Here is a 27,521-nt window from a genome sequence, read left to right as displayed (position 1 = left end):
TGCACCCAGTGATGTAATAATATTATAAAAATATTCCATGACTATAGCAAGATCATTGTTTCTCTTACTTAGAAATCACTGGAGAGTTGCCTGCAGTAAAATGCAAGGAATGTGAAACATGAGAGTACTGTGGAAAGTTCAAGCAAGTCCAATTCTGCTTGCAAATTAAAATGAAGCTGGAAATTGAAGATGCACTAATTATTTATGTTACATATCTTATAATTAATTTTACCCACAATACAGATACACATCCCATGGTTGCCTTCTAAGTGGCACACCTATAAATATACTAAACTATCACACTTTATTTCAGCAGTGCTGAGTGAAAATCTGCCTTATTGAAAGATGATATTCCCTTTTCACTAAACTTGCATTTCTCTAGATGAAAGCACATATTCTCAATTTCTGTTTCAACAAAGTCCAGAAATAAAAATTTTAGAAAATGCTCCTAATTAGGATGCTGTTCATCCTTCATTGTTCTGCCTTTCACAAGGAAAGTCCAATTGGTTCAAAGTAGTTCTGGTAATGTTTGTCAAGAGCTAGATTAGTTTAGACTCTTTATAAATAGATTTAGCATCTTCAAACAGAACAGGAGCTTCTCTATTATGGTACTCCAGTCACTACCAGTACTGCTTTTCCCCCATTCCATCCCTCTTGCAACCACTCTTTCCTCTTTTTGTGAAATACAAACTTTGCAGTTTGTGTCAACTGAAACTAAAATAAAATTGATCTTGTCCCTATGACCTACTTATGTTCTGACAGACTACTTAGCGTGATACTGCATGAACATGCAAAGAATTTCAATTTCAATATGCTAGCAGTACTTGTGCATACGATGTGGTACTTAGGTAGTGTCTGTATTGGATTTGCAGTTTGAATGTCCTGATGAAGAGTCTAATTTCTCAGAAGCCTGTCCAACAAGCGAAAAATAAGCTAACTAAGCTAACTTTTTCCTCATAAGTTTTGGAACATGCTATTGATGAAAAATATATTGAGATTCTTTAGATTAAGAATTTGAATGCTCACAATCTGGGAAGACTGCCCTTCTAATGGAAAGAACACCAACCTCTTGGTTTTTACTTTTGCAAAATAATACACTTCCTTTTGAGATTAAGTAGAAAAAAGTTGTAACCAGTTAAATAGAGAACTGTAATGATTACAAGTGAAAGTGCATTAATATTGCCTTAGATTAGAAGAGGAATTAAATGAGGTGGAGCTAGACACTAGCTTCAGTATAGCTAGAGGGGCCAATGTAAAGACCAAACAGATCTAACAGATGAGTAAAAGCCCCTAGAATTGGTTTAGTATGGCAGATAATCTTTGGGTTTTGAGAGGGTTGAAGATTTTTTGGTTTTCTTGGTTTACAAAAACAATTATTGTTTAAAATCAAAAAATACTGATAAATTGTGGGTGTGACACTATCTGTTGTAAGCTAAGATGAAAATCTACTTAAATACTAAAAGCAAAAGTAAACAAATTGGACTGACTTTTGGACACATTGTTTCATTTGGTTTTTTTGATAGGTGAAATGAGGAATGATTTATATATCACTGTAGAAAGAGGAGAATTTGAGAAAGGAGGGAAGAGCGTGGCCAGAAATGTGGAAGTGACAATGCATGTGGTGGACAGCAGCGGTCAAATTCTAAAGGTATCTTTGTTTTATGTTTTTCCTTGCTGTAGTTACTTTTGATACACTTTTTCATATGTAAGTCTTCTTTTGTGGCACTGATTGAAGAGTACAAAAATTCTTTGGAAAGGACATATTTATCTTTTGCTGTCTTTAGGTATTCAAAGTGTTAGCTTAAAACCTTTGTAAATTGTCTATATAAAACCTTTATAAATTGTCTATATAAAACCTTTGTATATGTTCTGTGATGGGATAAACACCTAAAACTGCCAACCAAAAAACTAATGGTTCCATTAAGGTGCTGGAAAATGTTGAAGCAATATCAAGTTTTGGAGAATTTTTTATTTCCTAAGAATTCTTCTTAGAAGTATGCAATTTTTTTATGTTACACAGAGAAACGTGTTTTGATAACTTTGAATTTATGTTTTTTTACATTTATTAAACATTTTATAACATTTATTAAAATCAGAGATCCTTGCTGCAAAAGTCACCACCGTGTATCAGTAAAAAGAATAAATGAATGTTCCTTCTCATCTTCAGATTTTGTTGTATGCTGCTGGTGACAGCTTACAAACAGGCAGTGATTTAAATTTTAATTATTAAAAGATGACTGTTTCTCAAAAGTTTTCTGTACCAAAAAAATTTCTGTTCACATTCAAACTTTTCCTCACATATTTATATATCGTCTTTAAAATTAATTTTTTTTAATTTGAAAATAGTATTTTCATATATTCTGCATGATTGCATGGGCTGTGGAGTGACACAATGAAGAAAGGCTACACAAATAGCCTGTTTCAAATTCCATTTTGTGTATCTGAAGTGAGGTTGTGCATAGAGGTGCACAGTATGCAATATAGATACATTTTTATATATACACACAAAAGTGTGTATATATATATTAAACAAGAAAAGATATTGAGAATGTAATTGCACAGCAGAAAAGCTACACCTTACCTTTTCCACAGAGAATTAATAGATAGCCTTTAGTCAGAACTTCGACAAATCCATTTGTCTGCCGTGATATGGAGAGTCCATCATGGGTGTTTTAAAGGCAGCCATGTTTCTTCCTGATCATAGGATCCACATTTATTTTTTAGTGCTGGGATGTATCACTGATAGTGGCAGGGTTACAGGCTTATTTCGGATGACTGAAGATCTTGAGCCTGGGCTGTTCTGGTCTGCGTTCCATTCTTCGTTGCTGGGGCATAACATTGGCTAGACCATGCTGTGTCATGGGGAATCCACAATGTGTGTGTTGTTTAAGCATCCCTGATCACCCAGCACACCCTGTTTAACACTTCGATTCTAAATTTTGTGAATGATTTTTGCCATTTCTTATCTTCTAATTGCAAATATTAAAAAAGTGCTACTGTTTTTGAGGGTTATAAGATATTGAACATCGTACTACATTTGGCATTTATGATATGAATGTAGACATTAAATAGTTGTCCTTGGAAGAGCAGTCCTTGATGACATTTCACCAGTGAACTAATCTATCCTTAATCATATTTTTTCTTCATTAGGATTTCATCTCATTTGGCTCTGGAGAGCCACCAGCCAGCGAGTACCATTCTTTTGTGCTTTATCATAACAATGGCCCCAGATGGGCTGAGCTGCTGAAACTTCCCATTCCTGTGGATAAGTTCAGAGGAGCTCACATCCGCTGTGAATTCCGGCACTGTTCCAGTAAGTGGTGCTCATGACTTCTGCTAGTCTTCCCTGTCACAGCTGTAGTCAGCAGAAGAGTTTCCATAACACCTCGGGAAAAAGACAGCTGCATGAACTTTCTCTGTAATGCTTTTTTACTTACGAAATTCTAAACTTTTTAAAACATTCTGAAACATTTTAGAGATGATTTTGAGGTAAAAATTGATGGCTGGTTCCACATTCTGCATTCCAAGTTATGAGAAACAGGTTTCACAGAGGGGGATAAACTTCTGTATGTTGCTAAGATTGCATATTTGGTGGCTTACATTATTTGTTGTTAATATATACTAAGTTATTTCAGAATACTCCCTTCTGATTTAAAGTGAGATAAAAAAGAACATTACAGGAGACAATGTACAAACTGGAACAGCAATTCAAGATAATCTTCATCTGACTAGCTGCAGCTCCAGTATACTTCCTTATGTTGCATTATATATGTTTATTTTGTCTAAAATGTATACTATTATCTTTGAGTGCTGCTATTTATATATGCATTTCAGCAAAAGAAAAGGGGGAGAAGAAGTTGTTTGGCTTTTCTTTCGTGCCCCTGATGCAGGAAAATGGGAGGACTCTGCCAGATGGAACCCATGAACTAATTGTACACAAGGTAATTTGAATTAGCAGTCATTAGCTGTAATGATTCCTCTGGAACATACTTTAAATGCCCAGAGGCATTGAGAAAGTCTGTATTGATTATCAAATGAGTGGTAACCTTGTCACCATTAACATATCCATTGCTGATTGTTTAATATTCACCTTCCTGATATAAACTGCAATTGAATCGAGGTATGTGTTTCAGTGCACTGGTTTTCCTAAGTCTTACTATTATATCACATTGTGTTATTATGAATTTCAAAAGGGAAGTTATTTTAACTTTGTGGAATTCTCTTTCCACATATAAGGGTTGTCTCTTTGTTCAGAGGATTTTATATGCTCCCTGATAAAGTTTAGATTTCAACATGAAAATTTGTAGCTATTCATTTAATGTAACCTGTGCAAATGTGTTAGATTTCAATGCCAATATATGATGCTATGTTCAAAAACCAAAGTTGCAACAGGCATAGTGGAAATTCTTCAGTTTCTGGCAGAGAAACAATGATTCATATAATTTAGAGATTTGGTCAATTGTTTTGTGCAGTACAGTCATTTTCACTGGTTTGTTTTCACAGTGTGAAGAAAATGCAAACCTTCAGGATTCTGGTCGCTACCTCAAACTCCCCTTTTCAAAGGGAATATCCCTAGGAAACAACAGCCAGGCAGTAAAAACCACTAAAGAGTCCTTCTGGATTACATCCTTTCTCTGCTCCACTAAACTCACACAAAATGGTAGGATATGTTGATTATTTAAAACATGAGTTGAAATGAGTGTGATAACTAGTCTTTTCCATGCCAAGCAAGCATGGGTGTACTCAGAAATAGCTTATGTTCTATCTCTTTTATAAACTGGTTTTCTTCATAATTTTTTTATATCCAGATGGAAACAGATGCATCATGATAAACCACTGTTTTTAAGTAGTTCAAGAATGCTTTTTAGATGACCATTATATTGGAATCAAATGCAGCACTTCTGGAATCAGCTATGAAAACCCAGCTGCTTTACAAAACCTCTTAATCTGTTTGTTGTACAGTTTTTATTAACTACTTACTGTCAGCTTTAGGCTGTTAGCAGTTAGTTTCTAATTAGGCATATATTGCTTTTTGTTTCTCTTCAACAAACATTTACTACTACTTAAAGCAATCTTTTACACTGGCTATAAGGAGCAGCAGGTATAAATACATGTGTTTACACTCTCTAGCAGTGCTCTGTGTAAAATTCTTAACCAGTATTCTGTATAAAGTTCTTACGGTTCTTGTTTACCTGCCATAATAATTACAGTTTGTAACTAAAACAAAAAACTGTGGAACAGTTTTCAAAAAATTTCTTAATTATTGTGCTTTTGCTTGGTAATGTGTTTCTTACCATTCTTTGATAGAACCACAATTTTGTCTTATTGCTTTGCTCTCTCATGTGTGTGAATATCTCTGACTTTACCCATCTTCTGTGTATGATGATAAAATTGCTAACTGCTTGCAGATTGGTTATAGAACATAAACTAGAGCAGCTTTTTAAATTGAAATAATCCTCTTATGTTTCACCCTTTAATAGCAAGTGTCCAAGATAGAACTGTGTGCAAACAGTAAGTGGTTTGTTTCCCTGTGCACACCCTTTTTGTATTGTTGTAGCAATTACCTTCGTAATGAAAGTTGCCCAATGAAAGATTTTCCCAAAGGTAGCTAATAGGGAATCGGAGACTAAATTTGCTTCAGTTAAAGGCCTTGATTTAGGAAATTACATGAATCTACTAGTACTTACACATGCATAAAAGTGCTGCCTGGAACTTAAGTGTCTCACTGATAAATAGTTGCCCTGTTGTCTGGGGTTCTAATACTAATTTTTGTTTACAGTACAGGATTTATTTTGTAATTAATGTAAATAGATGTATGACGTAGGGCATAAAATTTCCTCCTTTTTTTTTTAACCATATTCTGAGTAAGAGGGTGTAGAATATCTGAATAATATTGATCCCCTTTTCAGCTCTGAAAGAGTTAACAATTATTTCAGCAGTACTTCAGAGGGTGGAAATATTTTCAATAGACAGGCTCATATTTTCTCCAAGGATCTTCTTTGGGAAGTTCATCTTGGTGAGTTTCCAAATCCCCATTCTTTTAAACAAAAATTTGCCAAAATCTATTGCATGCTCAGAAAATGAACATAGAGCAAAGCATGTGGATATTTGGTCATGTGAGCATTACTTCAGTTATCCCTGAGAGAATGTAGCTTATGTATTAAAAAATACAGGATTAAAAAGATCTGTGTATTTAATTTTTTTTAGTAAATATTTGTATTGGTATTTTTGAAAATTGCTGGTTTTTTTTGAATTTGTTTTTAAGTTTGGAGATTTTTCTGAATGCCTCAGAGATTCACCTGTTGTTTACAAACAACAATGTCCAGTCTAAAAACGAATTGAAAATTATTCTGTTGTCTGGCTATGGGGTGGGGAAGGACCCCAAACCCAGACTTGTAAAGGGTGGAACTGAATTAGGCTGCAGCTTTACTCGCTTGCTGGGAGATTTTACTCAGCTGTCATTCTCTCATTGATTGTTCCCACATGCCATCAGCTCTCATGCATATTAAAATTATGGGGGCTGGGGGATGGCGGCTGACTCCTAGTTGTTGGGATCCACAACTTCCTTACCCTGGGTACTTTGGAGGGGTTATTAGGATTATTTCCAGACAATTTTTAGAGACCTTCTAACCAGGGGAGTCTGCGCGTTCATCATGGCTAAGAACGCGTCCTTTTTTAATCTTTCTACTGGTTAATTTTTCCTTCACTTTTCCTTTGATCCTGGATAGTTAATCAGTTAATATTAGCAAAAAGTATACTAGCATTTATCTATTATATTCTCAGATGGGTAGTTATTTTTCATTACTCTACAACACCCCAAAAGAGCGAGAGAGAACATAGTATTTTTCTACTGAGTAGTTATCAAAACGGTCTTAGTTTTGACATATAGGAGGCATCTCTGGCTGCAAGAGAGTCAGGATCCTTCCAGTAAGTCTGAATAGTTTAGCTATTGGCATCCACTCATTTCTCAGCACTGATCGATGCATCCCTGGTCAGCAGCAGAGCAACACGCCATATAGCATGGCAGAGGTGTAGTCCTTCTAGCTGCATTTAAAAAAAAATCAAACCAATGAATCAAGAAAACAAAAGTAGCACTGGGCAGCTTTCTGAGGAACCCCAGTTTGGAGGAACTGTTGGTGACCACAGAAGCAGCCTGATGGAAGAGACATGCTGACCGCCAGTTATGGAATTCAGTTTTTTCCTCCTGAAGTGTAGTAGTGTCACAACAAACCAATTTTTGATGTCTCAGGACTTATATAAGAGAGATGGAAAATCATCCCAAACCACTTCCTTAAACGTGATCCTAAACCTTTCATTAAAGCTGGGTCTTTGGATTTAAATTACGTACTTTGAGAAGGGGTGTATTTTATTTGGTAGGGATAATAGGTCAGGTGTAGTCTATTTTAGATATACAGGCCTTAATTTAATAAGATGATGCCTTGGAAATATTTTTATTCTTCAGCAAAATTAATCATCAGCAGTGACTTTTTCTGCTTTCCAAAACTATGACTTCCTAGTGGGCCTATTTCTGGGGACAATTTTATATTCTCATGTCTCTTACTACATGACACACTGCTTTCTGTTCCCCTTGTGATTCACATGTCAGATTTTCTATTCATGTCATTTATGCTTGGGCTATTCACTAATGTTATCTTAGAATGTCTTTCCTCCTTAGCACTTCCCTTGAAATAAGTCCTTTGAAGTGAGTGTCTTACATTTGCTTTCTTTTTCTCTTTAAATCCCCCAACAAATCCCTAATATTGAGTGTCAACTATTTTCCACCAAGTTCCTCCAGCAAACCTGTACAGAAGTGTTTTTCGTGCTCTGAGCTGACAGCTTCAGCTAGTCTCGCTACTCGTCAGCTTGAGCTGAGGCTTAGAGTGTAGAAGTACATTTAATTATCCAAAAGACAAATGTAGTTCATTGGATTTGTAAATCTTGTTTCTTAAAAATTCCTGACAGAAAGAATAATAAGACCTATCATTTGTCCTTGATCTTTGGAATGTGTCTTTGATGCATGTGTGGGACTCTCTGTCACTCAGTATAACTCAAGGATCTCTTTTTTCCATGCCAGCACAGCTTGAAGCAAAACAAAAATATAATGCATAAATGCATCAAAACAATTTATGCCCATCAAAAGCAATCAAGGCAGCAAAATATTGTGGAGTCTTATGTTGGTTGTTTGCCATTAACACCTGTGGCAAAATTTGAATATAGGTGGAGACTTATTTAATGTTAATAAAGTAAAAAATATTACTTCATTTTTTGTGGGATAGAGGAACTTCCCTGGACCACACCAGGAAAGAGATGACACAAAGATGGGTGCTGTTCAAGTATTACTTGAGTGTGAAAACAGTCTGTGGTAGAAAGCAGCCAGAGATGCTGAACTGAGAGGAAAACTTGCTATTAACTTCTTAGTTTAATAACTGCTGAGAACACTTCAGAAGCACTGACTCCTTCTAACACAATGCTGGGCAATGATCAACTAGACTGTAGTGCAGCTTAAACTGATGGAAGGGTTGGATGGTGATTAAGGTTTTCTGCTTCAAACCACTAGGCACTGAGAATTTCTGAAAAGCTGGTCAGTGAAGCGTAAAAGTAGTAAACTTGAATATAAAAAAGCTTTGGGATTTATTTAATTCAACAGTTCAAAAATATGTGTCTCTTTTACTAAATACAACTTGAAAGGAGCACTGCAGATGTGTCCAAGTTCAGCAAGGAAAAACTGCTGAAAAGCCAAGCCAAGTTTGCAAAACTATTTTAGGGTATTGAATGGTATGGAACAAGAAATTCTCAATCTTTTAGCAAGGTGGGTTTTTTAGTACATCTGTGAAGCAGTAACATATGTCCAAAGACTACTAAATGTAGAACTTACCTTTAAGACAGGTGGAAGGGCAGATATGTTAATTGGGCAATCCTTCCCTGATGAATTTTATGCAAGTATTTACAGGAAATCATGGATGAAAAATCAACATGTAACTAATTCGGAAATTCTGTAAGATAAGTTTATCAAAGACAAATCATGCCAGAATAAACTACTTAATCTTTCTTTTCAAAATGTTTTTTATTTGTTATCAAGAGGAAATGCAGCAGTTCAATAATACACTGCATGGGAAAACATGTAGATTAGAAATAAGAATTTTCAAATGGGCAAATAAAAGCTAAAATGGAGTAGAAGGAGTAGAAGGACTTTCCTGAGTAGAAAGAAAATACTACTAGATCTGAAGAAATCTCTGGGATTTCTCTCTGCTTTAAGGGATGGGAAGGGTGTAGAGATGAGAGTAACTTTACTAAAATCTGAGATAATTTTCTGCTAATATGTTGTTGGAAGGTCTCATCACTTGAGAGGGACAAAATCAAAATATGACACAGAAAAGCATTGTAACTTTGATTTAAATAATTAATAAGAAAGAATAGAAATTAGATTGAATCTAATGGTAGAAAAGGCAGGATACACTAATGGAGACTCCTGAGGATTCTGCTGTACCCAGGGAGCTGAATAGTATTAAACAGGAGAAGCATCGTATTGGTGACATAAATATGTCTATCTAAAAGACCCTCAAATTCTAGAACATATATGTCAGGTGTTTACAACAGACATATAAACTTGCTAATGATGTAGGAAACAATGATGTAATCTTATCTGTAATGTAGTTATCATTTTGGTTAAGAAGGCTGAAGGAGAATGAATTAAAGCCAGAGAGAGTTTGGACACACTCAGACATCTTTCAGCTCAGAATAGTTCGTTTTCCAGAAGATATTGTTTTGCTTATTAATAAAGCAGGATCTTAGAGGCATCGTGTTTATTCTCTAAAAAGACATAGGAACATGAGTATTTCAAATATATTCAAGCTATTAATTAGGAGATTGTTTCTAGCTTTCAGAGAGTAACTCTGGAAGGCATCCTTCAATGGGATGAGTGAGGGCAAAATAGTTGCTTTTCTTAAGATAGTGTCTGAATGAAATTTCCTGATAGAATTGCCACAGGAGACTGACTTTTGTGACCCAGTACCACATTCTTATGTTTGTATTAGTGGAGCAATTACAGAATGGAATGAAAATATGCTGTTGGGAAGATCATATTATAGCAAATCTGGAGGTGTTTTCCTTTGTTTTGATGATGCCAAATTTTGCTGAGTGGACTGTAATAATAAAGTTTAAAATCTGAAATGCTGCTTTGCCTCCAACTTCAATCTTGCATTTTGTTTTTGCAGGAGATATGCTTGACCTTCTGAAGTGGAGAACCCACCCAGACAAAATTGCAGGGTGCCTCTCAAAATTAAAAGAAATAGATGGTTCAGAAATAGTGAAGGTATATACCTTTTTATACTTGTAGATAATATGAGGGAAATAATGTATTTCCATGTCACAGAAATATCTTTTTAATAACACTGTCTCATATTCTCTCCCATCAGTTTCTTCAAGATACACTAGACACTTTATTTGGGATTTTAGATGAAAATTCTCAAAAATATGGATCAAAAGTATTTGATTGCTTGGTAAGTTTCATTTTGTGATGATGCTTAACACTAGTTAAAAACTAAGTAAAATTTTTAAAAAATGTTGTGTTGTTTTTTGTTTGTTTGTTTTTTCTCTCACATTTAGGTTCACATAATAAATTTGCTGCAGGACAGCAAGTTTCACCACTTTAAGCCAGTAATGGACACTTACATTGAAAGTCATTTTGCAGGAGCACTTGCGTACAGGTGAAGTCTGTACTTTTTCTCTCTGATTTAATATTGACAGTTACTACTAAACAAAGAGAATCAATCATTAAGGAAAGGGTGTTTCCCTGTTAAAATCATTCTACTGCATCTTTAATGCTGGTATTATTGCCCATTGATCAGTGATCTGCTAGGTGCCCTTCAGCAGACTGAAAACTACGTGTAATATTGGGCCTGAGGTCATCAGTGAAATCCAGTGATATATTTTTTATTTTGCCAGTGTTTCTCATATGACAGCTATTGGTTTGCATTTTATGTGCAAAGTTAACCCTTCTCCCACTTCTGTGTTGTAATACTTTCTGATGTGCTATTTTAGAGATCTTATAAAAGTACTGAAGTGGCATATTGATCGAGTCACTGAGGTGGAGCTTCATGATCACATACAGGAAGTACTAAAGGTAATAAAAATTGTTGAAGACAAGTATATATTTGAATGATGTATTCATACATACAGTACCCACAGGTTTAACTTAGGGAATGAGGCAGAATATATATAAATGATGGAACAGAAGTACTAATTCTAGGGAGCTGCAGACTTTCAGTACAATCAGTTTATTCATTATTCTCTCTTGTCAGTAAGTTGACCATTGAGGCTCACTACCGTTAGTCTCTGGAGCTCTGTGTTCCTTACTGAATGTGGCAAAGGAATCAAATATAGATTACAATGGTGATATTAACATCCATTGCATGAATCTAAATGGCAGACATGCATACTGACCTAATGGTCCCCACTAGAATTCCCCATACTAGGGAATTCTACTGATTTTGGTGGTTGTGGTTGTTCTTGTTGCCCAGTTTGTATCATCAGAAGAGCACAGTGTGCCATCAGGCTGAGTTATACAACACAATAATCCCATTTGGGACAGGTGCTACAGTTTGGAAATAAAATATCAGTGTGGTTCCCTATTATTTTCTATGTTTTCTATTCTCTGTTATTTTCTATGCTGCTGTGAACTTTGGTGTCTTGCTAATGAGAGAGGGCTGTATATTGAATTTGCATTCCAACAGTTTTGCAACTTAAGCGCTTTTTTTTGAGGGGGGAGGAGAGAGTGATGTGAAGTTTTTGCTTGTTTGGTTTTGTTTTTTTTATTAAAATGTTGTTAGTGTTTCAGCAGAAAGATTTGCCAAAATTAAGTAATGGGGTCCTGTTTCAGAGTCTTTTCTTTATTTGAATGATGTAATCATTGCATGTGTTCTGTTTGGAGATGAGCACATTCATTTTTGTGAGTTATCTCTCATTTTGGCATTTATAGGCACAGGAGTATATCTTTAAATACATAGTTCAATCTCGAAGATTATTCTCTATTGCTACTGGTGGACAAAATGAGGAGGAATTTCGCTGCTGTATTCAAGAGCTCCTTATGTCAGTACGCTTCTTCCTGTCTCAAGAGAGCAAAGGAACTAGTGCTTTATCCCAGCTACAAGTAAGTTTTCTTGCTTGTTGGCATTTTCCACATCCAGTATAAAAAATGTATGCCTGTTCAGAAAGAAAATGTATTTTTGCTAGTACGAAGTGGCATTTTCAACTCTCTATCCTACAGTGTGAAATTTTCATACCAGCACTTTCTAAATATGCTTGGAATAGATAATGCTAAATCTGATATTTTATTTTGAATTTTAATAATTATATTGATGGATACAAATAAAGCAATTTTTCTGTTTTGGACTTTTTACTGCTTAGTTTAGCCACACTGACACTGAAGAATTTGAGCCATACAAAAGACTACTATCAGATTTTTCATGCTTTACAGAAAATTTTTGGGTCTTGATGAACCATATGGTTTAATACTCAGATGATATCTTATTTCATTTGAGACTACAAAAATGGGCTAGTGCTAAAGTGTAGAGGCAAAACACACAGGAGACAGCTCTCTACATTAAGTGCTCATGAATATACTGTCCTCTTCCCCTGTTTCTGTAACCAAAGGTGGTTAAGATCCTGTTAAGAATTAATATTTTCCAAATCGCTTTAGAAAACTGTTCTGCCAAGAAAATAGCAAATCAGAGAGAACAGAGTAGAGAGGTAGTTATTCCATTTCATATCATGTAAGCAGCTGGAGTCAAAAGACAACAAAATGATACAAACAACCACATTAAGAATTCTTTTTCAGTATTTTTAACTAAGCCTGTTCTGCCACCAGTGTGAGTGTGCAAGTAGCTTTTCACAATCAGCAGGATTTAGAGAAAAAGAAGGGAATGACAGTTTCAGCTTCTTTTCTCTGGCGTTGTCCTCCTTACTTTTACAGTGTTTTGTTTTCATATTCATCAATGACTTTTTAACCCTATTTAAAGATTGCTGAAGGGAACCAAGACTACCAGTGCTGCCTCACTCCAAAATAAAAATGTTCATTATTTGAAAAATGGAAGATATAGAGACTGTTACATTACTTACCTTAAAACAAAGCAAACCAAAACAACTCCACACAAATATTTTTGGTATCATATCAGCTAGATTCTGCCATCCTTTTAAAAATATTCTCTTGCAGAGACATAATTGTATTTAAAGAATAAATATTTTTATTCTAAGTTGAACTTCCACTTTGTCCTGGGAGAAATTAATCATTAGATATTACTTAAAGGAAATAGTCACAAGTGTGAGTCCATTAATGAATGTGAGGCTATTCCTTCTGAAAATAAGACTCTTTTTAAAGCTGCTACTTACCCTTGAAACCAGGCATTTTTCTACAGTTACTTGAATTTCTGTAGTTATTTAAATTCTATAATTGTCAGAACTGTTCTAACTGTCCATTTTTGCCCTGTTCCTCTAGGCTGTGTTTCTCAGCTCATTCCCATCAGTGTACTCGGAACTTTTGAAGCTCTTTGATGTGAGAGAAGTGGCAAATTTGGTTCACGATGCTTTGGGCAGCTTGCCAACAGTCATGCATGGTGATGAGTCCCTTCAAGCTGTTAAACTGCAGAGTATTGGGAAAACTGTAGAGAGTCACCTGTACACTAACCCAGGTAAGGTTACTCTGGGCTGCCTGCAGATAAGGAGCTCGAATTGTGTGCTATGTACATGGGCCAGCAGGTGATGAAAGGAATAGTGTTCCTAAGGAACAATTCTTGAAACACTGCTCTGTATAAGCTGCTCATTTACAAGAATACAGTTTTTTTTAATTTAGTGGTTTGTTTTTCAGAGGCAAAGACTCTTAAAATATAGGGGTTTTTTGATCTACTGGCAATATGTGGGTTAAGGAAGTTTGCCTTATACTTTTTAAGTAATTACAAGGAAAAAACTGCTAAAACTATTTTTCTCCTTTTTTCTTCTTCTTTGGGGGCAGTTCAGCAAACAGACTCACTTATCTGTTAACTCTTGTTTTTGTAACTCTTGCTAGTTCAGCACTTTGGATCCTCCATTTCTTAATGTAGCATAAAAATGCTACACAAATGTGAGTGATGCCTGGTGCACAAAGTATATAACAGCATAGTTATTTGCTGTGCTGGAGAAAATACTGCTCAACGGTGGTGAGCCCAGCATTCTTGGTTTCTATTCTAAGTGAAACTCATGGAAGTAACCAAGTATTAAATTTGAGATGAAGTAATTTTGAAATAAAATAATTAAAATAAAGATATTTAAAGAATTCTAGTAAGTCTTTATTTACCCACCGATAGGCCTGAGAGCTACTTGGGTATTGGCTGATGGAGTTTAGTAGGAGCAGTAACTTTTACCATTTAAAGCATTCAAGGTAAACACATTGCAATGACGAAAGCTCTGCAAAAACCACCATGATATGCATAAATACTTTGGGATACTGCAAAAAAAAGGAAGAGTTCTTTAAACATATATTTTTAAAAAAGCTTTCAGTGATCCTACTTTATAAATATGAGCTGAAAGAAACAGGTAAGAAGTACTGCATCCTGGCCGACTGGCTTCATTCTGGCTGAAAAAACAGCTTACCCTTTTCCTTGGGAGCCCCTCCAGCGTCCCCTCTGGAAGGGTCAGTTAGTTCTCCCTACAGCTGATTGATCAGACCTTCAGTCTCTGGCTAGATGATGACATATTCATGGAGCAATATTAAGGATGAAGATAATGAATGCTGCAAACCACCGTGCTAGCTAACGCGCTGGAAGTAGAAGGAACAGAGGAAATAACTATTTATTTAAACATCTGAAAATGAGGAGGATACTTCTTAGATAACATTTTCTGTTATCTGGAGCTTACTTCAAAACAAGTGAGAGTAGTTTTGAAGTAGAGCCATGGGAGTTTTACACATTTTCTGCTGCAAGGGCCTGAACAACTAATGCATTAGCTCCCATAGCTGCAGAAACAACCTGACACTAAAGCTACTCTTTCACTAAAATTCAGAGATATATTTGAATCTGTTGAAAACAGAAACAACAGGCAAGCATGGGTTGATTTAAGGTGCCCATGCACACATGTTCAGTACAATTTCAGATATGTTTGTTGTGTGTGATCTCTGCCTGCCTCTCTAGAGAATGCAAGTTATATATTGTATTTACTGATCATGTGTAGATAGGGTGTTTGAAATGGAGATGGTATATTTTGGTTTTGGTATAGTTTGCTTTGAACCCTTTCTTATTTCAACAATTTTAAACTTCAGCTTTTCCTATAAGTAACAGCTACAGACAGGGTTGTTAAAAGGTGTCAATAGCAGTTATGTCTAGCTCTTGTGAGAAGTTAGTGGGTATTAAGGTCTTACTTTACTTTTATTTTTCTATATTTATCTCTGCATCTTTGTTGTACACTTCACTGGCTGTCTAAAAAAAAAACAGATGACAATTTTCCTGCCAATAAAGTTCATCAGTATTTCTTTCCTCTTGGCCTTTCTTCCAGCCTCCTGGGTATTTTGGTCTTTGGACTCATCCCTCTTGATACTTGTAGAATGTCCAAACTGATGTTCTACATATGCCTGTAACCAGAAGAACGTCTAACTTTGTTATTTCCCATACATCAGTAGTCTAGAATGCCTGTTTTCTTTCTTTTTTGCGTTAAATATTATTATAGCTTCCTTTGAGGAAGAGTTAAATCTGTTTTGCTGGGAAGAGTTAGGGCCAATAACAGAGAAACACATCTTGAACCATGTCCTTCTTGACATGGTTAAACAGGAATTGGCAGAACACCAACTGTTTTTTAATCTAAGGGAACTACTTCGAGCTAATTCAATAGCTGTGCAAATCCAATAGCTGTGAAAATGTGAGGTGTGTAAGTGGAACGTCTAGGTTTTGTCCTCCAAAAAGGATGAGTTTTCTTGGAATCATCACTGATACAACATGTCAGTTAGCAGTAGAGACATTGTCTTAGTAGGTAAAATCCTACAAAAAAGAAAACCTCATATTGATAAAGCCTGTATCTTAGCTAATTCATAAGCTGTGCTGCAGCTCTTTACCATATGAAAATTGTTGTTACATGGCAAGAAACTTTGGGTTTTCCCAAATTATTGGATTTGGACTTCTGTGCAATGGTAGTTGCATAGGACTCTTCCTTTTAGTGAGGCAAACTGTTCAAGGCAAATAGAGGAGAGGTTTAATTCTATGACCATTTACACTATATAGATATATCAGTTATATTATGAAGCTAGGAAAAATTCCAAGATGATGCTTGATTTCATATATTAATTTTAATGTGATTATTTTACATGTAATTTATTCCTTTTCTTTTCTTATTTTTTTTTCCTTAATTGCACTGAATCACACAGGTAATGGATTAGAGACATGATAATTATCTATTTGTTTTCTTTCCGAGATTGCCTGTGTCCCTCATTCTGTCTTTGTGAATGAGTTCATCTAAGAATTGCATTCTATATATTACAGGAGAATGTACATGTTGGAAACTTTGTTTCAGTAGTCATTCAGAGAAAAATACCTGACACAATCAGTAAGAATAATTGAGTATCTTTGAAGTGCCTTGTGTAAAATATGTTGTGATATCTTAGACTTCCTATGGGAATGAAAAAAATTAATTAGCAAGTTCAGGAAATGATACCATCAACTGATAAGGAGGCTTAATTCTAGAAGCTAGGTATTATGATTTCTCTCTTATTCCATTGTTTTTCAAAAGACTCAAACCTTCTCATTAATGAGACTTATAAGATATCTCAGTAATCACTGCAAGCTAATTGATTGCTATAAAAATGCAAAAAGCCTATCACTATTGAAAATGTTGATACAAATCCTGAATTCAGTTTACTTAAAATGCATTAAACTTTACATATTAACACAGGTTCGAAAAAAGAGTAGATCTTTTCAAAACATAACAGTTTTATACATTGATCCATAGTACTATTTTCAAGAACTCCATAGTCTTTTTCAGATTCGTTAGTGTTGCTTAATTTGCCTTCCACAGCAGTGTACTATTCTTTGGCATTGTTTGGTATGTGCTTCTACACACACACCTGTGGGGGTATGGATAGATGCACATTGCATACAAAAATTCTGTCTTTGCAAATTATGCTTTTGATCAATGCCTTATTTTAGGCCACCAGAGGACTTTCTGAGCCATGCCTGTGTTTTCCTTCTGCACTACTGGCAATTCTTTTCTTTCAACTGAAAATGGTTCCTCTCTACAAATTTTGAGCTAGTTTCCCTACTAACTGTTCTGAGAACAGTGGCATGTCCATGCAGCCACAGAACAGGCATATATGTTTGGGTTTGGAATTGCAGTGATAGCTGCTTTTTTGGCTTAAGCATTTTCTTCTCCTGCCATCCTTAAGTCCAGTATTTCATCCAAATGAGGGTACATAAGTTGAATAGGTCAAATAAAACTACCAAAATCAAGAGCAACTTCTATGTTTCTTACTGTTCAAGGGGAATGCTGTTTATTTGTTTAAAAGGTTCAGTTTTTCCAAGCAGGCTGAAGCTTTGACCATCTGTTCAGATATAGTAATTGAAATGAATATCATCTTTCTGAAAGTAATCTTTAAAATACACTGGACTAAAGAAAGTATGTCTCTGCAGATGCTTTACGACTATATGGAAATCAAGGAGGAAAGATGTGCTATGTATTAAATGTTAATGTTGCATAGGAAAGTCACAAGGATTGCCCAGAGTCTAAGATAGCCCTCTTTCTAATTATGCCAAGCACATACTTGAAAAGCTCTGTGTCGTGATTTTTTTTTTTCTTGTCTTTCTGTATAATATTTGTGAAGGGCAAGTATTAGCATTTTAAACAGTCAGCTAATTTGACTTTCTGCATAGAAGAAAAATTAGGACAGTGACTGATGGCTCAGAGTTCTGATTATTTCACTATTCCTTGTGCTCATTATTTTTTCTATATCCAATGGCTGACATTGCAGCTGACAAATAGTAAGAAAAAGAGTAATCTGAGACAAATATTTTCCAAACTTTCTCACCTAGTCCTTGGTTTGCATCAGAGGTGAATGAGCCAGCATGCCTCTTCTGTAATACCACTACATCTCTCCACCTAAACAAATCAAGACAGAAGGGTATTTAGATTCTGGGCTTATGAGGAATACATCTAAAATTGTGTTATTTGTGATGGTTGTTTCAGTAACTGGCACTATTGCCTCCCATGTATGGCTGCAAGTCATTGTAAGATACTTTTTGCTAATCCATTTGGTCTGGTAAATCTGAGTGTCTGGTCATTTCATGAAGCTTTTGCAAAAATAGGATACTTGAAACAGTTGAATGAGGATGCTCGGTTTTGTCTGAGATGCCTCAGGCCGCATCATGTGTAAGATTTGGCTATTTACAAGTCAGGTGTTTCTACATGCAGATTTTTGGTCTTCAAAATGGAGTTCATGATGCTGCACTTGTGTGTAAGCAGTGCACAGAGTAGAGGGCACCTTAGGTAAGGTACCAACTGCTGTGTGGGCTCATCAGGAAGCTATCTAGAGTTAATGTGGAAGAAACACCTTGGTACAGGGCTGCTCCTCTTTCTTCTTACCTTCTGGACTGAGGGATTTGAGTTGTAGCTGCAAGAGAGGACCTGTGGCCCAAACAATAAGGCTCATACACAAAATGTGTGAAAGTGCTACTCTTACTGCTCTGTGATAGTTATGGAGTTGAGTAGGGATAGGATTGAGCTTTCTGTTGCCTGCCTGCCAGGAAAGTACCCCAACCACAGACTCCCAGCCTGGTTTACACAGTGAACCCTTCATCTTGTCTCTTGATGATGGATTGCCAGCTAGTCAGGAATTCAATACATATAAGGCCTAGCAGAAAGCAGGGAAAAGGAGCCATCCTCTGTAATCTAGGGGTTAAGTCTTTTTTCTACAAATATAAAAGTCCTGCTGTATTGCTTCAGCTGAAGGCATTAGCTCTTTTTCTTCATCCAGCAGGACTCAATACGGATATTTAGCAGTGGGGATCAGAAGGTGGCACTTGGCTCACCACAGGTCTGCACTGTCGCTATTTCCCTGCCTGTTTTCCTTTTGACCCTAGAAGTCTTACAGTGGACAGGTCAGTGGCAGCTGTGCACAATTGACATCTCAGAATACCTGGGATAACGCTTGGCTGAGCTTCTGGTTCTGATGCAGAGAAAAAGAAAATGCTGCCTTGTTTACATTGAGAAAATTCCCCCCATTTGTGATGCTACAGACAGATAGGAGCTCTCAGGCCAGTCATGATGAAAACCTACTGAGGCACTTCCAGAAATAAGCCAGCCACTGGAGAGAGGCTGTTTATTGCCCAGTGTTGGGTTTCTGTGCCACTGGATTTCGATTGATTGATGGTCTTTTGCCTACTGCCATACAGTCTTTGTTTATTATTTTCTTTAGTAGGAAGATACAGAGGAACACTTGAATAAATAATAAGGATGAAAAACCCATTTAAAAAGAGCAGGCAAGCTTTTCTTTCAAAAATAAGAATATACTTAAATAGTGTGTACAAATCAGCTTGTCCATGTGATTGTCTTGTTATACAGATGACTAGACAGTGAAAACAAGGGAATACTAAAGCATAACAAGATTAGTGCTATATTTCAGTGAGCGGAAGAAACATTAAACAAATAAAATCTTGGACTAAATATATCTTCTTCTCCCTCATGGGAAAAAATAGAGGAAATAATTGAGGGAGACAGAAGGTGTTTGTAGAAAGCGTAATCCACAAACAATACCTGGTTGGCAAAATTATTTTAAAGGAGTAATTTTCCAGCTAGACAAATCAATTTTTAGGATATAATTGCATTAATGACCAAAGGAACTGAGTAGATGAATATATTTCTGTAATGCAGCTTATAATCATTAAAATTTTAATGGAAATTATTCCAGTACATTTCTATGAGAATATAATTTCTCAATTATGGAAAAGATTTTAAAACAACAACAAAATGAAAACAGGTAAAATCCTTCCCATTTACCTTTGTTAATAGGTGTTTAAAGTGTTATCACAAGTGTAAGTAATAGGATTCTTCCCATTTAATATAGTCTTTAATTGTAATAAAAAGAAGCAGATATAAGTAGCATGTTAATGATGTTCTTGCATAATTTTCAGAAAATTCAGGACTGAAAATAGCACTAAAGAGCTGTGTTTAGGAAATGAAATAGTGGAAAGGCAATTATTTTATGTAGACACCAATAGTCTAAGTTGCTCATACTCAGTAGGAATGAGGAATCTGGAAAAGTGAAAATTCTGAAAGAAATCTGAAAATACTTCTGCTGGTCTGTGAAGTAGGACTCCTTTGTAGAATAACATAAGTTCCAGATGAGGTCTGTCGTAACTTTGGCTTATAAATGGATCCTGTCACATGGCAGGAACACTAGAGCATAATTTCTCATTGTTTTGGATACAAGTATTTCTGTTCTACTTTTTCTTTCTTTTTTTGGGTGACAGTTCAATAAATACTTAATATTTTCTTTTACATGTAGTATATTCCACACAGTGGTGTTTTTCTCCATCCATGATATAACATAGTGACTTTCGGCGTATTGTTTACTCTTCAAACATTTGCTTATGATTATGAAGTAAAAACTGCTTATCAAAAATGTTGGTTAAAGCAAGGAAAAGCTTCTGCTTATCAGAAATAGTTTTGGACTGAAGACACATTTTATATATGTATTAAAATTAAATAACTCTATGAGAAGCTCCTACTCATGAAATCTTTAATTTTTTCCAGATTCTCGATGCATTCTTCTTCCAGTAGTTTTACATCATCTCCATATGCATTTACAAGAGCAGAAGGACCTTATAATGTGTGCCCATATCCTTAGCAACATATTTTGCCTCATCAAGAAGAACAGCTCAGTGAGTAAACACCATGTCACTTCCACTTGAACTTCTTTATATGGCTCAGTGACATTTAATGACACAAGCTGGACCTTGCCCAAGAGCATTTTAAAGAGTTCTCTGTGTAATGAATCTGCATAAACATGTCATTTTGATTTTTTCATGACCCTTTTCTTTCCATGCAAGAGTATTTTAATTGTATCATACAGTGTTCTGACAAGCTTTTACACTTTTTCAGTGTTGTGTTGGAAAGGAAGAAATGTCTACTTTCCTTTAGGGGCATTTTCTGTTGTGGTCTGTATATTCTTAGGGGACACAGGGGCTGATATAGGTAAAGAGATGGATGTGAGTATTGCAAGGGGGGTTGCACTTGGTTGTTAGTTGATAAACTTTGTGGCCGATTTCTGATGTCTGAATTTGTGAATTAATCTGTGAAAGCTGCATATGAGAGCGTGCTTAGACAGGTGTATTGCAAGTGGGAAGGTGATCACAGACAACAAGATATAAGAAAATTAAAACCAGTCATTGCCTGTAATTAGTGCAATACATGCATGTCAAGGCCCATATACTTTACCTTGTAATGCATTAGTGAGAACTCCTTTATGTGCTTCTTCAGTTCATACCACTATCAGCAATTCAAGTTGCTCCATCGATTATTTGATACGTATGTGGCTTGCACCTTTGGCACTGTAACATGTTCATTCCAGCTGCTCCTGGATTAGTGTAAAACCTCATCACAAGATAAAGTGATAAATACTAAAGCTGTGGTTTTGGACTTCAGAGAAAAGCTTACATGTCTGGTCTGAATTTCTGGAGATCTTCCATTTGGAGTTACCAAGCCAGAGATGTACACAATTACAAGTGGATATCTACATAAAACTCTCAGAATGTTCAGGATGTGCAGCTACTATTTTTAGTAGTCTTTGAGTAATTGAGACTGTTAACAACTTTGTATCTTTGACACGGTTTTTTGTACCAGTGCAGAATTTCAGTCCTTCCATTTTAATCAAGATAATTTAGAGATTGAGGGAACAAGTGAATTTGCAGTAAGGCAGCTTTGAAAATTAAGGCTGTTGGTCATTCCAGAAATAGTTTGTAGTAGTAAAGAGAAGGGCCCTCATGATGGCTATGGTTCCTAAATACACTGTGTACTATCTGTTTTCATAAGTAGTCAAGTTAACAGTTCTTTGATGCTAGATGAAATGACAGAGAATGTGGCCTGACAGTAGATTCAACTGAAGTCCAAAAAGGAATTTTGAATTTTGTTACAAATCATATGCTTTAGGATGTCTAGGAAGCAAAATTTAAACAAAACAAAAAACTGAAAGCCCTCCTACACCTCAATGTCAGCAAAGTTGATCTATTTGTTTGTCAGTTGAGTTTTAGCTTGGTTGTGTGCATTTGAGTATGAAGTGTTTCTTTTTGCAAAAAACTGTCAAGTTAAATAATGGATAAAATTGCTCAGATTAAAATAGTGGCTTCTGATGCAGTTGAGACTTAAAACAGTGTTCAAGCAGGGAAAACGTATTTCCATCTGAATTAAAAAGGAGAAATAACTACAACTTGACTTTATCAAGTGTTTTCATGCTGGTAACTGAGGTATTCATGGTCTGTTTTGGCAGTGAACACTTTGATTCCTTTGTACTGATGTTGTGTACAAGCAGTCGCAGGCTTACATAAATGACTAATTTGTTTGTGCTACTCAGCTGCTGGGATGCAGTGTAGCTGGTCCTTACTGATGAAGCAGGTCCTGAAGGTTGAGCACCATCTGCTTGTTTCTGGGGGTAGTTTCAAAGTGTAAGACAGGATTCTGCTTTTTGGAGTCTAAGCCTTTCTTGGCAATTTCCCCAGAAGATATATGGGTGTTACCTATAGAAATTTTGCCTGAAATTTGTATATTATTTACTGGTTTCTCCTAAATGTCAATTGAAAATAGAGCTATGCTAATGGGAGGAACACTTACATATTCAAAGTCATCCCTGTAACTGTCCTCTGTGATGTAGCTAATGGAAAACTGTTGGGAAAAAATGAAGAGAATTAAACAATATCTGAGTTAGAGAACAATCCTTGTTTCTTGAATGTAGCATTCATAGTGAAACTGTAATTTGTTTCTAAAACTGCATCAAAGGAATTATGCCTGTGGTCATATTTCTTTTATAAAATCTCAAATATTTTATTTATTATTTAAGGAAAAATCAGTCCTGGAAGAAATTGATGTGATTGTAAACAGTCTGCTAGATATTCTATTAAGGACCATACTAGAGATCACCAGCCGACCACAACCATCAGGCTCTGCTATGCGCCTCCAGTTTCAAGATGTGACCGTAAGTTTCTTGCAATGAAATAGGTCACAGTTGTCTCTGGTTGGACTACTAGATTTGTTAATATGTTGTCTTTATATTGGAATTCACAGTGTTAAGAGTTTGTGCATAAAAGAGAGAATGACAAGGACAATGAAAACCTTTCTTGCATTCTACTCATTTTTAGTGGAAATAGTAATTTTTTTTTCAATAGGTTTATTTATAGATAGTGACAAAAAAAAACCAAAGCAAAAAAACAAGCTCAAGAGATAACATTTCTTTTGAGACTTTCAGGTTAGTAATTGTTCCAGTGTGTTCCTTTTGTTTGCAATACAGTAGCTTTCTGAAATGCTATTTAAGTTTGAATTCCTGAAAATAGAAGAGTATCAATCAATAGCAGTTCCTAAAGTGCATAAATTTTTTCATGATGAAAGAACTCTAAAGATGCCTGCAGAACCTGTGATAACTTGTACTAATCTGGATTTATTACTTGAGAGGCTTTTTGTTGTTCTCTGGGCTGAGCATCTGAGCACATGAAGCTGAGCATACAAGATAGATTTAGAAGATTAGCCAATGACGTTTTGGTGAACCTGCTATAACAACTCACGGAAATTAGAAGGTTGAAATTCATGCATGTACAGAAATGTTGGTGATGAGCATTGATCAAATAAAATGAAGTGTTCTTTTGCTTTGTTTGCAGCAAGATACTCACTTTGCTTTTCAAGAGCAAATTCTTTCTAATATAGCCAGGGATGTGACCCCAATAAGATGTGAGGGGTTAGCATTTTGTGCAGAAAACATACTATGCTGAGTTATTTACCATCTCATTATACATTTGATTTATTAATTAATTTCCCAGTATTTACACTGTAACAGTTTTTGTTAATGAATAGATGGTTGCTTTTCAAACCAGAATTTCCTCTGTGATCAAACATTTCAAAAGCATTTAATAACTGCGGGAAAAAAAAGTGTCGTTGGGTTTTATTTGCTTGTTTTCTGTTTTCCTTTAGACCCGCAGAGCACAAACTGTATATGGAGTGTTTTATGGAGCTGACCAAGCTCTGTAATGAGATAACATCCTGCTTTAATCACTGTGATTCCACAGCAATATACATCTAGGAGTTTGGGGGGTTTATTTCTTTAAATTAAAAAATAACAAATGTGTGCTGTGTGGCATATCAGGCCACCACAAGAAAATCTAAGCTGAAGAAAGGGTGGTAGTGTTAGACTGCTAGTGTAGCAAAGCTCTGATCTTATTTGTTTCTTATGAGATAACCCCTTGCTTTCAGATTAAGTTTTCATTAAACACCATGACAGCCTAATTCTTTTGCACCATCAAAAAATGAGACTCTGAAAGTGCTTTCAAGTTACAAAATTTTCTTTTATGCATCAGAAAAGCCGTGTTATTGTCACTGCAGGCTCCCAGAGAATACTTAATGTGGAAGTGACTCACAGTACAGCATAAGGCAATTATATACATTTATGTAGAAATATCATGCAGTATGGGCTTCTGGCAGCACATGGAGCCAGATTCTTGGAACTATTTGTAGAGCACGTAAGATAAAGTACTCAATGTGAGTACAGCAGTAGAGTCTGTTCCAGTACGTTACCATTATTTCAAACTGAATGTGTCATAAAAAATTCTTTGTCAGATGTACCATGGGAGCACACTTAAAATAAATAAAGATAAAATTCTGTCATAGTTTCGAACAAGACATAGTCTTCCTTGTGGAAGTAGTCCCAAACCCATCTCAGTGTGTTCTCCTAGGCCCATGTGTCACTGTTTCTCTTCACAAAGAAACAGCATCAAGTCAGGCAGCACTGGGCTTTGTAGTGCCATGACTCTGCCGTTTCTTTCATCTCTGTTAGCTTTGATACCTGGATACCATTAATTTTCAGTGAGCAGTCTTTTAGATGGTAACCTGCAAGGGTGCGATGCTTTAAACTGAGCGTGAAGAAGACATGGCTTCAGGGTGTCAGTGTTAGAGATGTTGCATTGACAAACACGGAATTTAATGCAGTGGTGAAATTTCTGCTTTAGTTTGTCACTGAATTAGACCTTTGGACTTCCTTAAGAAAAAAATGCATTTGCCTATAAGGAGTTGGCAGAAAGCAGTCCAATTAAAGTGAACTTCAATTGATTTCAGATCTTGAAAGTTCAGTCCCTCAGAACCTAAATGAACTGCAATTTAATTGAAAGCTCCATGTTTTTTAATAATTGTGCTCCTTAAATAAGACACAAAAAATTTACTTAAGGAATCTGCATAAGTGATTTTAGTATACTGCTTGGCTTGAATTTTGACACTGGAAATGGACCCTACATGTTTTTTATCAAGGTTATGTGTGTGGAATTTGCTTTTGTGCATGATTTGAAAGTTAATCTGTGGCCAACACTGGCAGAAATCCTACAACATACATATTTATATTGAGTTCAACAAATGAAGCTCAATGTGCATTGCTATTTTAAAAACCAGCCCGTATAGCTACCTACATTCAAATTAAAACCTCAAATTTAGAAGTTAGTTAACAATTATCCAAAGTTGATACTTTTATAACTCTAATCTGTCTGTCAAGTATAATAGTACAGCTCTCTGTAAGAGGTTGTGATTTTTAATATACTACTATATAAGTTGAAAGAAATGTGGGAATATAGAAGAAAGGTGACTAAAAAGGACTGCTTAAAATACCTAGGCAGGAAAGGAATTTTGTCAGTCAAGCTAGCAATTGAGTATATAGATATTTACAAGACAGCAGTTGTAACCTTTTTGTTTATGCCCAGACCATGAATATTAAGAGATTTTGTAGCCTTAGGATATTGTTTTGAGGTTGTGATTGTGTGTTTCTATGAATGCTATGTTCACTGTAAAACAAAGGGAGGTAATAAATTTAGAATCATTACTTCAGTGTAGAATCTTATTATTATTTTATCACCATGTTGCCAGAGAAAGCCATCACCTCACACAAGATCAAGTGCACCAGGTATAATCACAAATTAATTAGGCCTTCCAATGTAAAATCCAGAACAGCCACTCCTGTGAAAACATACTTCTTCTTTTTAATCTGATCTTCTGTTTTTAGTGAAAGATGGAGAGAAATCTTCCCAAAATTAGACTTGGCGAACTAATAAAAGACCCCAAATTAAAGTACTTTTATCACCTGTCTGTTCTCCCAGTCTCATTCTTCATTCCTGGTACAGGCCAGAAATATATTTCCCATTTTTGAGCAAGCTTGTAAGATTTCAGAATTTTCATCACTGGGATGCAAACCAGACCTTTGACACTTTCCTGTCCTCATCCATTCTGCAGTCAGACCTGAGTGATATCATTCAGTATTTCTTTCCAGTCCAAAAGTGAGTAAGCAGACAGGAGAGGGTGAATGGGAGAACCCGTTGCTTCCTATAGCATCTTGGTTGTTTGACTGCTCACTGGAGGGTACCCAGTGCAGTTCTCTGCTCTTTCAATGAGAAATTCTTTTGTAAGCCCAAAGAAATTTCTGATCAAAACATTTTCAAAGTTTATTCAGTCCTACAAATGAGTTTTCTTTGTGAAAAATCTTGGTTTTTTGAGATGACAAAATGCTTTGAAAAATTCCCAGCTAACTCCATTAATTTATTCCCTGAAGGAAAACAATAGCATTCTTCCCAGAATTGTTGCAAAATATGTTTGTTTATATTTGTTTCAAAACTGAGTTGACTAAAGAGGTTGTAATTTTAGCAATCTAAGTAATTTGTTTGAAAACAGATACAAGGAGAACAAATCACAAATTAAAATTTTACTGGTTTAGCCCTGCTGGAATGTTTTAAAATAGGTTTTTCTAAGCAAGTAAACTCCATTTAGGGAAAAATATTTCCTTAAATGGGAAGGAAGTGCAATCAATGTATTTTCACAAAATGTGAAGCCTAATTGTAGATTAATTTCCCTTGCATTTGTTAGTTATTTTGAAGTGCTTATAATACAGCAGTTTAAGCTCAAGTGCAGAAAACATTTTAATATTTCTCCTCTTGGCTTATCTGAACAGGGGGAATTTGTCTCCTGTTTGTTGTCACTCTTGCGACAAATGACTGATCGACATTATCAACAGCTTCTTGATAGCTTCAACACAAAGGAAGATCTGAGGGTGAGTAACAGAATTCTGTTTCCACTTGTTTAGGCCTTTCTATTTCTCTTTTTGATTTATCTCCCTTTAAGAGATCTCTGTGCTTTGATGAATCACTTCAGTATTTAAATGCAATGTGTTTTACAGATTAGCTAGCTATTGCACAGCTTTTCTTGGGAACTCAGGTCCACTCTTACAGTGTGGCAAGGCTGTTACTGCTTCCAAAATGACAGCAGAGAGAATATGGATGGAGGGAACT

General features: G+C 35.7%; 1 protein-coding gene across 5 annotated transcripts in view; it reads left to right on the top strand.

Annotated features, from left to right (window-relative positions):
- Window positions 1-27,521, top strand: part of DOCK4 (dedicator of cytokinesis 4) — a 233,550-nt gene that overhangs the window by 144,686 nt on the left and 61,343 nt on the right. For all 5 annotated transcript variants that reach the window (XM_042018041.1, XM_042018044.1, XM_042018042.1 and 2 more), the window contains 13 exons: window positions 1,524-1,648; window positions 3,151-3,313; window positions 3,835-3,941; window positions 4,504-4,660; window positions 10,215-10,312; window positions 10,416-10,499; window positions 10,606-10,706; window positions 11,041-11,122; window positions 11,978-12,148; window positions 13,493-13,685; window positions 20,758-20,885; window positions 23,057-23,191; window positions 27,185-27,283. In XM_042018041.1, the coding sequence (XP_041873975.1) occupies window positions 1,524-1,648; window positions 3,151-3,313; window positions 3,835-3,941; window positions 4,504-4,660; window positions 10,215-10,312; window positions 10,416-10,499; window positions 10,606-10,706; window positions 11,041-11,122; window positions 11,978-12,148; window positions 13,493-13,685; window positions 20,758-20,885; window positions 23,057-23,191; window positions 27,185-27,283 (1,643 nt within the window). The remainder of the gene's footprint in view (window positions 1-1,523; window positions 1,649-3,150; window positions 3,314-3,834; window positions 3,942-4,503; window positions 4,661-10,214; window positions 10,313-10,415; window positions 10,500-10,605; window positions 10,707-11,040; window positions 11,123-11,977; window positions 12,149-13,492; window positions 13,686-20,757; window positions 20,886-23,056; window positions 23,192-27,184; window positions 27,284-27,521) is intronic.

This window comes from Corvus kubaryi, unplaced genomic scaffold (genome assembly GCF_017639235.1).
Source record: "Corvus kubaryi isolate FWS band 111438036 unplaced genomic scaffold, C.kubaryi_AGA036_p1.0 137, whole genome shotgun sequence".
Lineage (NCBI taxonomy): Eukaryota > Metazoa > Chordata > Aves > Passeriformes > Corvidae > Corvus > Corvus kubaryi.
The sequence above is the reverse complement of the archived record's forward strand: the minus strand, read 5'-3'. Positions and strand labels throughout refer to the sequence as shown.